Source organism: Heptranchias perlo, unplaced genomic scaffold (genome assembly GCF_035084215.1).
Source record: "Heptranchias perlo isolate sHepPer1 unplaced genomic scaffold, sHepPer1.hap1 HAP1_SCAFFOLD_65, whole genome shotgun sequence".
In the NCBI taxonomy this organism is placed as follows: Eukaryota; Metazoa; Chordata; class Chondrichthyes; order Hexanchiformes; family Hexanchidae; genus Heptranchias; species Heptranchias perlo.
This window is the reverse complement of record NW_027139677.1, coordinates 662,080-675,985: the sequence shown is the minus strand read 5'-3', so window position 1 is coordinate 675,985 and position 13,906 is coordinate 662,080. Positions and strand designations below refer to the sequence as shown.

Genomic DNA, 13,906 nt, shown 5'->3' with positions numbered 1-13,906 from the left:
CTCGGTGATCGAAGATTCTATTCCAATATTAAAGTTCACTTCATCACCGACACGTTTCATACTTAAGGGGGAATGTCCTTATTTGGCAGGAGTCACTCGGCCAATGAACTGTCAAAACTGTAGAAACCCACGGTGAATGTTGCCGGTAAATGCTGAAAAGTGCATGAAATATCGTCGCTTACCTGTGAGTTTTTACAAGAACCATCTTTATGTAGCGGTAAGGAGAGGGAACCTTAGTCTAAACTGGAATAGAGGCTGAAAGTGAAATCTAATGCCCCAAAGGGAGCTCTATTTCGCATTTCTTTCAGTTTTAACCAATCTTAGAATCAGTGTCCAGGGAGATTTCAGCAGCTTCTTCAGCTCTTCTCTGAATTTCCTCTGGGTAGCTGCATAAATACACGTGTTTGGACAGCAACTCAAAAACTTCAGCATAGCTCCGGTTTCGGTGGCGATATACCCTGGGTTTGTACGGTCCCCTCGGTAATAATTGGAGTTTGTCAGTCTGGTAGTTAATAAACTCACAGCAGTTGTCAACCACAAAATTATAAAAGTGCCCGATATGGTGAAGAGTAAAATGATGGATTTCCTTCTGTTCTCCATCTCTGGATCACACTGATCCTCACTGCTGTGACCCCGGAGTGCCTTGCGGGCTCGACTGGCCACTAAAATCCGTCTGATGGTCAAAGAATTAAACAAGGCAATTAAGGTAAAGGGAAGCCAAACGAGCGAGATGCCGTGAAACGAGCCGTACGCTGTAATTGGAGGTGAGGAGAGAACAGCCTCACTTTCCCGGCAGCCCCACTGCACTTTGTTAATTATTCGTTCCGGTGCATATGGAAACAAAACGGGGATGTCCTTTAAAAAGATCAGAACAAAGAAGGTTGTTAGAACCGCGGCCGCAGTTCTCTCGGTGCAATACTTGGTTTTAAACTTCTGGCAGCAGAGAGCGACAAAACGTTCAAATGTGAAGGAGACGGTGAACCAAACAGACAAATCGAGCGTGACAACAGTCATGTATAAAATGAACCTACACACGGGAGTGAAGGAGAGGAATGAAAGTGGGAACTGATAACTGAAAATATGATACACGATTATATTGATGATCATGACCAGTAGATCGCCTGTTGCCATGGCCACCATGTAGCCAGAGATACACTTGGAAAGGCCGCAGTTTCCTCTTGAGAGAATCACAATTGTCATGAAGTTCGCTGTAATAAAGAGAGAGGAAAGAAATAATATTCCAGTGTCTGATTGAAATACAGCATGCGGTATATGGAGATACCTGTTGAGAGCATTTTACTCCATTCTGTATGATTATTAACACGGTGCACGGTGAGAACAGGATTAATATTGGAGCGATTACCAGGGAAAGCTACTGACACATGTTCATGAACTGTTGCAGCGCTCGATTCTGCACGGGGTGACAAGATGGCCCAGAAATCTACTGAAATCCTCATGTTGGAGCTGCAAAGAACATTGTAACATCAGTAAAATTATGAGATTAAGTGGAACGCAAAAAGGGCAAACTACGTGTTAACAAATTGGTCCCGGTCAATGCCGACTGTGTATTGCTGACATCCGGGAAATATTTGACCTGTTCCAACATGGATTAACAAGAAACAGGTTACAATGGCTCACCGGGGATACTGACGGCTGCGAGAATCGGGTTGTAAATCTGTTTTATCTGTTGAATAGATACTTGTCCCATTTTCTCTGAGAATGGATGACTTCTGTCGGAGCTGCAAGACTCTGACGAGCGCATGTTCGAGGAGGGAGAAGGGATCCTTACATTTATACACACATCAATCCTCCCGGGAGCCAATCACGTTACATCGTAATGAACAATAGTTACAGTCATTTAAAAATTGACTCAGGTAAGTTGTTTTCTTGTTTGATACATCAGATTAAATGAAAAAGTTAAAATTGTATTGGACAGTTTCAAAAAAACACAAACAATTAAAACATTCTTCACAAATGGAAAGTGGAATCTCCCAGTCCTGCTCCTGACCCTATTGCCACAGGACTGGTGTCAGCAGCTACCATTGAAGTAATCGCCCTGAACCTGCTCTTGATTCACTCCCAGTGCCCCAACTCATCCAGTAGAAGCGCTGAACTTATTCCTGCCGCATTGGTGATGGCCCCAGTCTTGCAGCATCAGAAGTGAACCTGCGCCTCCGGCAGTAATGGCACCCTACACTTGCACTAAAGGACAAATGTACGGAATCTTACAACACCAGGTTATAGTCCAACAGTTTTATTTGAAAATCACAAGCTTTCGGAGATTATCTCCTTCGTCAGGTACACCTACACTTGCACAAATGTTGATCGTGTTCCTCCGTTGCTAGTGTTATCCCGGCACTGACAAAATCGGTTATTGTCCTTCTCCGGTGCTTGTGGTACACTTACACTAGAGGTAACAGTTCTCTTTCGGTACTAGTGCCCCTGTACATTACACTAGAGGTGACCGTTCTCCTCGAGTACAAATTGTACACATACTCTTAGAGCTCTTCCAATTTTGGCACAAGTCCCCAGATGTTAGTGAGGAGGAATTTGCAGGACGGACTGGGCTTGATTTGCCTTTGTCGTGTCCGGTGTTTTGCAGTACCACTGCTGACCGAGCTGGCCGAGTCCTGAAGGACATCGTTTGAGTGGCACTACCTCCTTGCAGAATGGTCACTGTATGTGGTGTTTTATTTAATATGTTTAAAATGTATTGACCCGACGTCTCATTGTTTCCTAGTTTTCGGCCGATGTTTACGGGTCATCCTGTAAAAAAACACTGTACATTTAGCTTATTGGATTCGGGGGGCAAAAACCTAACATTGATGGCGACCGCTTGAACAGAACTAGAGCCATTTGAGCGTTTGAGTGTTTAAAGTTGAGTATGTAATTTGGGGACTGGCCATCTCTAGTCAGTAAAACCCAACATTATCCCTATACGGAGCAGATTCAAGAAATATGGAGGATCTGTGTAAATAAGCAGATGCATCCTCAGCGCGACATGGCGGTATGGCTTTAAAAGTAAATTAACGGCCTGAAAAGACAGATCCTTTAAGTGAATCCGCTCAGATTCTTCCAAGCAATCTTCTGAAGACTTGAAAGAAAGGTAGATCCAAAGTTAGATAAGTTGCTTTATGTGGCGGATCGTGCTCTAATCCGGCTTCGGGGACATCCGCCCGCCTCCTCCATCCCCCGGCCTTCTCCGCGGCGCTCAATAGTCCGTGGACCAGCGGCCCGGCCCCGGGACCTCGCCCATTTTAGGCCCTCGGGGCCGTTCCCTCTTCAACCCAATTTTACTGGGAAACAGCGCGCGATGGAGGGGTGCAGGCCAGAGCGTCATCTCGGCATAAATTACTGTCATACACCATCTCCGCCCTTTCTCTGGGTTGGAAACAGGTGAAAGGCACTTCCCATTCTTTGACTGATCGCGGGTCTGCTCGGGGTCACGGGGCTCCGGAGTTGAACCCGCACGGCCGTTGAAAGGACGCAGCTTTGGCCCCGCAACGTCACATGTCTGTGAGGTCAGTAAGACAGCTTCCGCGGCTTTCGGTGGGAAGGGATGGATGAAACCCACAGAAGGGGTGGAACTCGCTCCCAGTGATAGGACATAGAAACATGCCACCACAGGATGGCAGTATATCTGGTCACCACGAGGTGGGCGGGGGCGGAGAAATGGATGTGTTGACTATATTGAGGCAGTGTACCGGGTCACCACAGGAGCGCAGTGTGCCGGGTCACCACAGAGTGGGGGGGCAGTATGTGGGGTCACCACATGGAGGCAGTGTACTGGGTAACCACTGCGGGGTAGTGAACCGCGTCGCCGCAGCGCGGGAGAGTACGGGGTCACCACATGAGGGCATTGTTCCATGTCTGGCACAAGGGGGCGGGGAGTGCAGCGCTTCCCACAGGGGAGCAGTGCACCGTGTCTGGCACAGGGAGCGGGTAGAGCACTATGTCGCCACAGGAGGGCAGTGTACTGTGTCTGGCCCAAGGGGCTGTGCCGGGCTTACCCCACTTTAACCATCGACAACTTCCAAAATCCTATACAAACTGGTAATTAATAAGGTAAATTGCCAGAAGACGCGTGGCCAATCAGACTTTGAATAAAACACCGCAAGTGTGAAGTGAAAAATCATCTTACTGGTATCGATCCAATGTTGGAGGAAGTGAGCTGGCCACAAACGGAAACAGTTTGCATCTGTCTCCACAAGTTTGAGCATTTTGCTTTTACTTTGTGCAGCTCATGCGCACAAATATTGAGATCGACTCAGTTCATCCTTTAGTTGTTTTTTTACAAGAACCTTCATTCAAACTCACAATATTTTGATTCAAATGACACTGGGTTTGATTGCCCGCGTAAAGTTTCATCTTTAATTTTGCTCACCGTCTGGTTTCCACCCAGAGCCGTGTCTGTGGCGAGAAAAAGGGAACACATCTATTTTACTGGACAATCTCCAGGTTGCAAACTGCAGTCAGTGGAGGCAAGCGATGCAGCTGTTCTCGTTTCCGTTTCGAGAGTTTGCTGATAACTTCCAGCCGCCAAATGAAAAAAAAGTGTTTGGAAATATGTTTCACTTCACTTATATTTGGTTTTCCAAAAACACGAGATCTCGAGTTCATTTTACTCTTCCCAGTAATTGATTCACGTGGTTTTGATGAGAGTTAAGTTTTCTATTAAAAGCTCAAATGATGCAAATGCTTCAATTTACAATCCGCACCCCACCGCCATTGATTTGAATCATAACAACATACAGCACAGAACGAGGCCGTTCGGCCCATCATGCCTGTTTCTGCTCTTTGAAAGAGCTCGCAAATTATTCACACTCACCTTCCCTTCCCCCATTGCCCTGCAAAATTACTCCTTTTCAAGTGTATTTCCAATTGCCTTTTGAAAATACGATGGAATCTGCTTCCTCCACCCTTTCAGGCGATGTGTTCCAGATCATAACAACTCGCTGCGTAATAAAAATCTCCTCATCTCCCCCTGGCTTTTTTTGATCACTTATCTTCAATCTTTGTCTGCTCGTTATCGTCTCTCCTGTCGGTTGAAACAGATCTACTCTTTCAAAATCCATCATCATTTTGAAAACCTTTAATACAATTCCCCTCAACTTTCACTGCTCTAAGGAGATCAATACCTCCTTCTATAGTCTGTCCAAATAACTGAAATCCTCCTTCCCTGGTACCAGTCTGCTTAATCTCCACTGCACTCTCTCCAAGGCCTCCCTAACATGCAGTGCCCAGGATTGGAGGCAATACCTTTGCTGAAGCCTTAACAATGTTTTATAAGTGTTTAGCATACCCACCGTGCGCTTGTACTCTATGCCTCTATTTATTACGCCAAGTATACTTTAATGCGTTTATATAACAGCTTTATTAACATGTCATATCACCTTCTAATATTTGCGAACGTGAATCCCCGGCTCTCTCTGTTTCTGCACCCCTATTAAAATAGAACCATATAATTCTTATGATCTGGAATACACTGCCTTAAAAGGGTGGTGGAAGCAGATTCAATAAATACTTTCAGAAGGGAATGTGAACTATTCTTGAAAATGAAGGATTTGCGTGACAATTGGGAAAGGGTTGGGTTTGAGTGTTTTTATTCGTTCCTGGGATGTGGGCGTCGCTGGCAAGGCCAGCATTTATGGCCCATCCCTAATTGTCCTTGAGAAGGTGGTGGTGAGCCGCCTTCTTGAACCGCTGCAGTCCGTGTGGTGAAGGCTCTCCCACAGTGCTGTCAGGTGCGCCGATGGTGGGGGGAATGAATATTTAGGGTGGTGGATGGGGTGCCAATCAAGCGGGTGAGTGGGACTAATTGGATAGCTGTTCCTAAAATCCGGAACAGGCACGATGGGCTGACTGGCCTAATTTATGCTGTAAGATTCTATGACTCTATGATTCTATTACTCCATGATTCTATGATTCTATAATTTATAATTTTGAACAGCTCTATTAAGTCTCTGCTTAACCTTCTCCACACGATGGAGAACAATCCCAGCTTTTCTCGTGTCTCCGCAAAAAGGAAATCCCTCCTTACCGGTGCCATTATAGTAAATATCCTGCGCACCCTCTCCAAGCCCTTGATGTCCTTCCTAAAGTTCAGTGCCCAGAATTAGACACAATGCTCCAGCTGAGGCATAGCCAGTGATTCATGAAGGTTCAGCTTAAATTATTTGCTTTTATTCTCTATGTCTCTATTTATAAAGCCCAGGATCGGGTTTGCTTTTTTAACCGCTTTCTCCATCTGCCCTGCCACCTTCAAAATATGGGTCTGTGAACCCCCAGGTCTCTCTATTCCTGCACCCCACTATAAAATTGTACCATTTATATGATGTTTATATTACCTCTCCTCATTCATCCTAGGCCCAGGATCCCGTCTGCTTTCTCTGAGCCCGATCAATCTGTCCTGCCACCTGTGAAGATTTGAGCACCTAAACCGCCAGGTCTCTCTGTTATTCAGGGACATTTTACTTCACTTTATTCCTAATCCCAATGCAAAGTGATCCACTTTTCCCAAATTATTCAGTAAAGTATTCTTTTTAATACTTATTTTACAAATTTTTTCCAATCTTTTTAATATCTCTTTGTACACGTTTTAACTCATTAAACCCAATTTTAAATCTTTTAACAACCATTTTCAGCTCAGTTTACAACCCTTTTAACCTCCATTTTAATTCTTTTAAATCTCCTCCTTCAAGCCCCCTTTTACCCCTCTTTTTCTACCCGTTTTAAACCCTTCAAAACTCTCATTTGAACCTATTTAACTGTATTTAACCCCTTCAAGCCCCTTAAGTCCCTTTTTAAATCCCTATTTAAAATCCCTCTTCAAATCATTTATAACCTCCCTTTCAGACCCTTATGTAAACCCCACTTTATACCCATTTAAACCGCTTGCTAAAATCCCCTTAAAAATCCCTTAACACCCAATTAAACTATCTTTGAAAACTTTATTTTCAAACCTCCTTTTAATGCTCTTTTAACCCCCCCCCACCCCCTAAAAGACCACTTTTTAACCCCATTTGAAACCAGTTTCAGGCCATTTTACCCCATTTATAGCCCACTTTTAAACCTCCATTTTTAAATTATCCGTTAAATCCTAACTTCCAGTCAGTGGGCGGAGATATGTAACAATTCTTACTTAACAAGAATCAGCTCCAATTACCAAACTGTGATTTGCTGGAAAAAAGGGAACAATTGCTTGATTGGTGACAATGAGTTTCTGAAGGCGAAACTTGCAGCCTCCACGAGTAAACGGAGAATCTGCAGGATCAAGGGAAGATTAGTGTCGTTTCCGAGCCTGTGTACGGTGTCTGTCTTCAGTCTTCCTATTTAATGCCGATTTCTCCCGGTGAGATTAGGTTCCACGGTTCGCTGTTGCCATCATTTCCCTCGCGGCTATAATCATTCTCTAAGTGTCCGTTCAGACAGTGATCGAGGGCGGTCTGTTTAACACCGGGGTTGCCGGCTCAAACCGCTCCTGTTCAGCACCATGCTTCTCATTTTTAAGAGGAATGGAGGGAGAAGAATCAGAGTGTTACCCCATCCTAGGCAGCTCAGAGAGCGATGAGACCCTGGACCCTTCTTCCTCTCTATGGATATTACGCAGTGTGTTCACTCAGTTCCTCAATAGCGGACGCTTTAATTTTTGAAGGCCTGGGGGACCAGGATCGTGACCTCTGGCGATGTTGACCCTCCGAGTTTACCCCGTCCATCCTCCCACTCGATACTCAGTACCTCAGGTAATGAAAGCGCTCTCAGGTGTTTGGCTAAAAGTCCAAACGTAAGAAATGAAATTTTAAGGTTGAAATTTCGTGACTAATGATGTGTCTATTTTACTGAACTTACTGACCAGGAAGTGATAAAGAAAAGGTTCGAACTAACATTGTTCACTGTTGAACGTGTTGAGGACCTGTCTTACCGTTTCGGTTCGTTTTTTTTAACCAGAAAACGCATCTCCTTTTTCTAAAAATAAAAGCTCTTCAGATGAAAAAAACAACCTCAGAGCAGAAAGTCTCTTTCCCCAGAGGGTGAAACTCGGGTATAAATCTCAGACAACAAGGATCAGATGGAAAAACAACCTCAGAGCAGGAAGCCTCTTTCCCCAGAGGGTGAAACTCGGGTATAAATCACATCCAACAAGGATCAGATGGAAAAACAACCTCAGAGTCGAAAGTCTCTTTCCCCAGAGGGTGACACTCGGGTATAAATTTCAGACGACAAGGATCAGATGGAAAAGCAACCTCAGAGCAGAAAGCCTCTTTCCCCAGAGGGAGAAACTCGGGTACAATTCTCAGACAACAAGGATCAGCTGAAGTAATCAAGCTGTGATTTCCTCTAAAAAAAACAGGAATTGGCTGCAATGAAATTCCAAAGGCAGAAAGTGCCGACTCTACAAGGAAACTGAGATGGAAAATCCGACGGGATCAAGTTAAGGCCAATTTTGATGGTATTAGACAGGAACTTTCGGAAGTTGATTGGGAGAGTCTGTTGGCAGGCAAAGGGACGTCTGGTCAGTGGGAGGCTTTCAAAAGTGTGTCAACCAGGGTTCAGGGTAAGCACATTCCTTATAAAGTGAAGGGCAAGGCTGGTAGAAGTAGGGAACCTTGGATGACTCGGGAGATTGAGGCCCTAGTCAAAAAGAAGAAGGAGACATATGACATGCATAGGCAGCTGGGATCAAGTGGATCCCTTGAAGAGTATACAGATTGCTGGAGTAGAGTTAAGAGAGAAATCAGGAGGGCAAAAAGGGGACATGAGATTGCTTTGGCAGATGAGGCAAAGGAGAATCCAAAGAGCTTCTACAAATACATAAAGGGCAAAAGAGTAACTAGGGAGAGAGTAGTGCCTCTTAAGGATCAACAAGGTCATCTATGTGCGGAACCACAAGAGATGGGTGAGATCCTCAATGAATATTTCACATCGGTATTTACGGTTGAGAAAGGCATGGATGTTAGGGAACTTGGGGAAATAAATAGTGATGTCTTGAGGAGTGCACATATTACAGAGAGGGGCTGGAGTTCTTAACGCGCATCAAGGTAGATAAATCTCCGGGACCTGATGAAATATATCCCAGGGCGTTATGGGAAGATAGGGAGGAAATGGCGGGTACCCTAGCAGAGATTTTTGAATCATCGACAGCTACAGGTGAGGTGACTGAAGATTGGAGGGTAGCAAATGTTGTGCCTTTGTTTAAGAAGGGCGGCAGGGAAAAGCCTGGGAACTACAGACCGGTGAGCCAGACATATGTAGTGGGTAAGTTGTTCGAGGGTATTCTGAGAGACAGGATCTACAGGCATTTGGAGAGGCAGGGACTGATTAGGGACAGTCAGCATGGTATGGTTTTGTGAGTGGAAAATCATGTCTCACGAATTTGATTGAGTTTTTTGCAGGGGTAACCAAAAAGATAGATGAGGGCTGTGCAGTAGACGTGGTCTACATGGACTTTAGCAAAGCCTTTGACAAGGTACCGCATTGGTAGGTTGTTAAATAAGGTTAAATCTCACGGGATCCAAGGTGAGGTAGCCAATTGGATACAAAATTGGATTGACGACAGAAGACAGAGGGTGGTTGTAGAGTTGTTGTTTTTCAAACTGGAGGCCTGTGACCAGCGATGTGCCTCAGGGATCGGTGCTGGGTACGCTGTTTTTTGTTATTTATATTAATGATTTGGATGAGAATTTAGGAGGCATGGTTCGTAATTTTGCAGATGAAACCAAGATTGGTGGCATTGTGGACAGTGAAGAAGTTTATCTAGGATTGCCACGGGATCTTGATAAATTGGGCCAATGGGCCGATGAAAGGCAGATGGAGTTTAATTCAGATAAATGTGAGGTGATGCATTTTGTTTGATCGAATCGGGCGAGGACCTACTCCGTTAATGGTCGTGCGTTGGGGAGAGTTATAGAACAAAGAGATCTAGGAGTACAGGTTCATAGCTCCTTGAAAGTGGAGTCACATGTGGATAGGGTGGTGAAGAAGGCATTCAGCATGCTTGGTTTCATTGGTCCGAACATTGAATACAGGAGTTGGGATGTCTTGTTGATGTTGTACAAGACATTAGTAAGGCCACACTTGGAATACTGTGTACAGTTCTGGTCACCCTATTATAGAAAGGATATTATTAAACTAGAAAGAATGTAGAAAATATTTACTGGGATGCTACCGGGACTTGATGATTTGACTTATAGGGAGAGTTGGATAGACTGAGACTTTTTTCCCTGGAGAGTAGGAGGTTTAGGGGTGATCTTATAGAATTCAATAAAATAATGAGGCGCATAGATAAGGTAGATCGTCAAAATCTTTTCCCAAATGTAGGGGAGTCTATAACGAGGGGGCATAGATTTAAGGTGAGAGGGGAGAGTTACAAAAGGGTCCAGAGGGGCAATTTTTTCACTCAAAGGGTGGTGAGTGTCTGGAACGAGCTGCCAGAGGCAGTAGTAGAGGCGGGTACAATTTTGTATTTTAAAAGCATTTGGACAGTTGCATGGGTAAGATGGGTATAGAGGGATATGGGCCAAGTGCAGGCAATTGGGACTAGCTTAGTGGTATAAACTGGTCGACATGGACATGTTGGGCCGAAGGGCCTGTTTCCATGTTGTAAACTTCTATGCTTCTATGATTGTATGAATGTACTTTCTAGTCCTGTGTGTTGTGTCTCCTTACTCTTCCTGTTTAAAGCCGACTTCTCCCGGTGAGATTTCGTCCCACGGGTCTCTGTGAGCATCATTTTCCTCACGGCAATTACTATTCTCTAAGTGTGCGCTCGGACAGTGACGGAGGGCGGTCTGTTTCACACCAGGGACTCCCAGCTCATCCCGCTCCTGTTCTACGCCATCCTACTCATTTTAAGAGTGCTCCAGGGAGAGGAATCGGGAACACGGACTCCAGAATGTTCATCCAACCACTGCAGCTCAGGCAGACCACGGTGGGATTGGAGAAGTAGTTTAACACAATGTGAGACAGTACCCTTTGGATTTAAGAGTTACAGATGGGAATACAGAATGACTTGGGAATTATGCGAGATGGTCAGAACAGAAATGATTAAAAGTTAGATTCAAGGTATAGATGCAGGTCTTTCCAACGTTAAAGCAGAGAAGGGAAAGGGGAGATTTAATAAAGGTTTGCAAAACCATGAAGGGTTTTGATAGAGTAGATGAGGAGAAACTGTTTCCACTGGCAGGAGGGTCGTTAACCAGAGGACACAGATTTAAGATAATTTACAAAATATCCAGTGGCGATTTGAGCAGTTTTTTTACGCATCGACTTGTTATGATCTGGAATGCACGACTTGAAACGCTGCTGGAAGTAGATTCAATAATAAATTTAAAAGTGGAATTGGATATATACAGGAAAAGGGATATTTGCAGGGTTGTGGGGCGAGACCACTGGAGTGGAACTAATTGGAAAGCCTTTACAATGAACCAGCACACGCACGATGTACCGAATGGCCTCCTTCTGCGTTGTAAGTTTTTATGATTCTCAATTGTGAATAAAATACTCAAAGCCCGGATGAGATATGGGGAGTTGTGGAATACAGTAGAAGGAAATACCGCTCCAATGGTTAAGTTCCTCAGGTCGAACACAGTGTGTTCAGCTTTGGATTCCTGCCCCAGGAGGAAAAAGAATGGCTCTGGAGGGAATCCAGTGGTAATTGAGACACGTGACACATGAGATGAAGGGACTGAGCTGCAATGAACGACAGGATCCTCTGATTCTATAATTCTATAATTCTATGACTCTATGGTTCTGTGATTCCGTGACTCTATGACTCTTTGACTCTGTGATTCTATGATTCTGTGATTCTATGTTTCATTGAATCTGTCAATCTGTGACTCTGTGACTCTATGATTCTATGATTCTGTGAATCTATGATCGACGACTCTGTGATTCTGTGATTCTGAGAATCTATGATTCTATAAATCTGTGATTTTGTGAATCTATGATCGATGACTCTATGATTCTATGATTCCATGACTCTTTGATTCTACCATTCGATGACGCTATCATTCTCTGATTCTTTGATTCTATGATTCTATGATTCCATAATTCTATGATTCTATGACTCTGTGACTCTGTGATTCTGTAATTCTATAATTCTATCATTCTATGATTCTATCATTCTACGATTCTTTGATTCTATGTATCTATGATTCTGTCAGTCTATGATTCTATAACGCCCTGATTCAATGACTCGATGATTCGATGATTGGACGTTTCTGTGTTTCCCTTTGTTTGTATGAATCTTTCTTGGGCGTTAGAGCAAAGCGCTCGATAGCTAATCGCCTGCCCGTTTTCAGTTCACCCGGTTTTGTTCTTGATTGATTGTCCCGGGAACAGAGTGCGGTTTTGTTGAGAGGGAGCTCGATTTGGGGAACAGAGAGCAGGTGAAACCTGCATTCAATTACAGCCGAACAGCGGTGGAGAAACGTGGTCCAGCGGTTGTTGTGAGATAATTCGAGATCAGTTGACGACATCAGACACTGATGCCGAGGGAATAAGGGGAAAGCGAGAGGAGAGGGTCTTTAGATCGAGTGCGTGTAGAATCAATTTGTTTATACATGTACATGCATATACCCATATATATATATATATATATATGTAGATAGATAGATAGATATATGGAGTATATATCTGTAACGTGTCCATACAATGTTCTAACTTGTCATCCATTAATTTCGGTGGATAGAAAGGCCAGTGATTGAGGTGGCCATTTTTCTCATCTGCCAGATTGAAACAGAAAATCGCCACGATAATGGGGCAGAAATTTCTTGCACAATTACATTGAGCTCAGCAGCGATCACCGTTGTTGGTGGCAAAATGGAGGAGCAAGTTTCGGCGTTCGCAAATGCGCAGTGAAACGCTAAAATCCGGGACTTGCACCTACTGGTTGGCATGTGCTATGACAACTACTAATTAAAGATACATCGTCTGCTGCAATTCGTGAAATCATTGATAAAATCCCAACTTGTTCATCTGCCCAGCTGGAAATTAACTAATATCAGGACAAAACAGGTGCACTTATAAATACCAGGTCTAAACGAAGTTTTAATAGCGCCATAAGGATTAATGACTACCACACAACAAAAAAATAAATTTTGAAAAGGTGGAGACTAATTACTCTTTATCATATTCGTTTTTGTCATTCGGACATTGCACGGTGTCACAATAGGATGGCACCCGCCCGTATCTGGCATAAGGGGGTGTGGAGGTCACCATGTCACCATAGGAAGGCAGTGTACCGTTTCTGCGACAAGGGGGCGTGGAGGGCGCACCGTGTTATCACAGGATGGCGGTGCAAGTTGGCAGGGAGGGCACTGTGCCACCACAAGAGGTTAGTGCATTGTGTCTGGTACCAGCAGGAGTGGAGGACACTACTACAACAGGAGGGCAATGTACCTTGCCGAGCACAACGCGGTTGTGAGGGTACCATGTCACCACAGGATGGCAGTGTACCATGTCTCGCACAAGGGGGCGGGGAGGGCACTGTGCCACCACCAGAGGTTAGTGTATTGTGTCTGGCACAAGGGGGCGGGGAGAGCAATGTACCTTGCCTGGCAAAGGGGGTGTGGAGGTCACCATGTCACCAGAGAAAGGCAGTGTACCGTGTCTGGTACAAGAGGGTGGGGACGGCACCGTGTCACCATAGGATGGCAGTGTACCGTGTCTGGTACAATGGTGCGGGGGTGGCACCGTGTCATCACAGGATGGCAGTGTACCGTGCCTGGGACAATGGTGCGGGAGTGGCACCGTGTCACCATAGGATGGCAGTATACCGTGTCTGGTACAATGGTGCGGGGGTGGCACCGTGTCACCGTAGTTCAGCTGCTTACCGTATCTGATACAGCGGGTTTTGGTGGACACTCTAGGTCACTGACACCACAGGATGGCAGTGTACCAAAGTGAG

General features: G+C 44.7%; 1 protein-coding gene across 1 annotated transcript; it reads right to left on the bottom strand.

Annotated features, from left to right (window-relative positions):
- Positions 1-288: 288 nt before the first annotated feature.
- On the bottom strand, positions 289-4,620 carry LOC137318102 (probable G-protein coupled receptor 139). Its single transcript, XM_067981078.1, has 3 exons — positions 4,445-4,620; positions 1,364-1,464; positions 289-1,208 (listed from the first exon to the last, which is right to left on the bottom strand). The coding sequence occupies exons 1-3, from the start codon at positions 4,618-4,620 to the stop codon at positions 289-291; spliced, it is 1,197 nt and encodes a 398-aa protein (XP_067837179.1).
- Between the last annotated feature and the right edge of the window lie 9,286 nt (positions 4,621-13,906).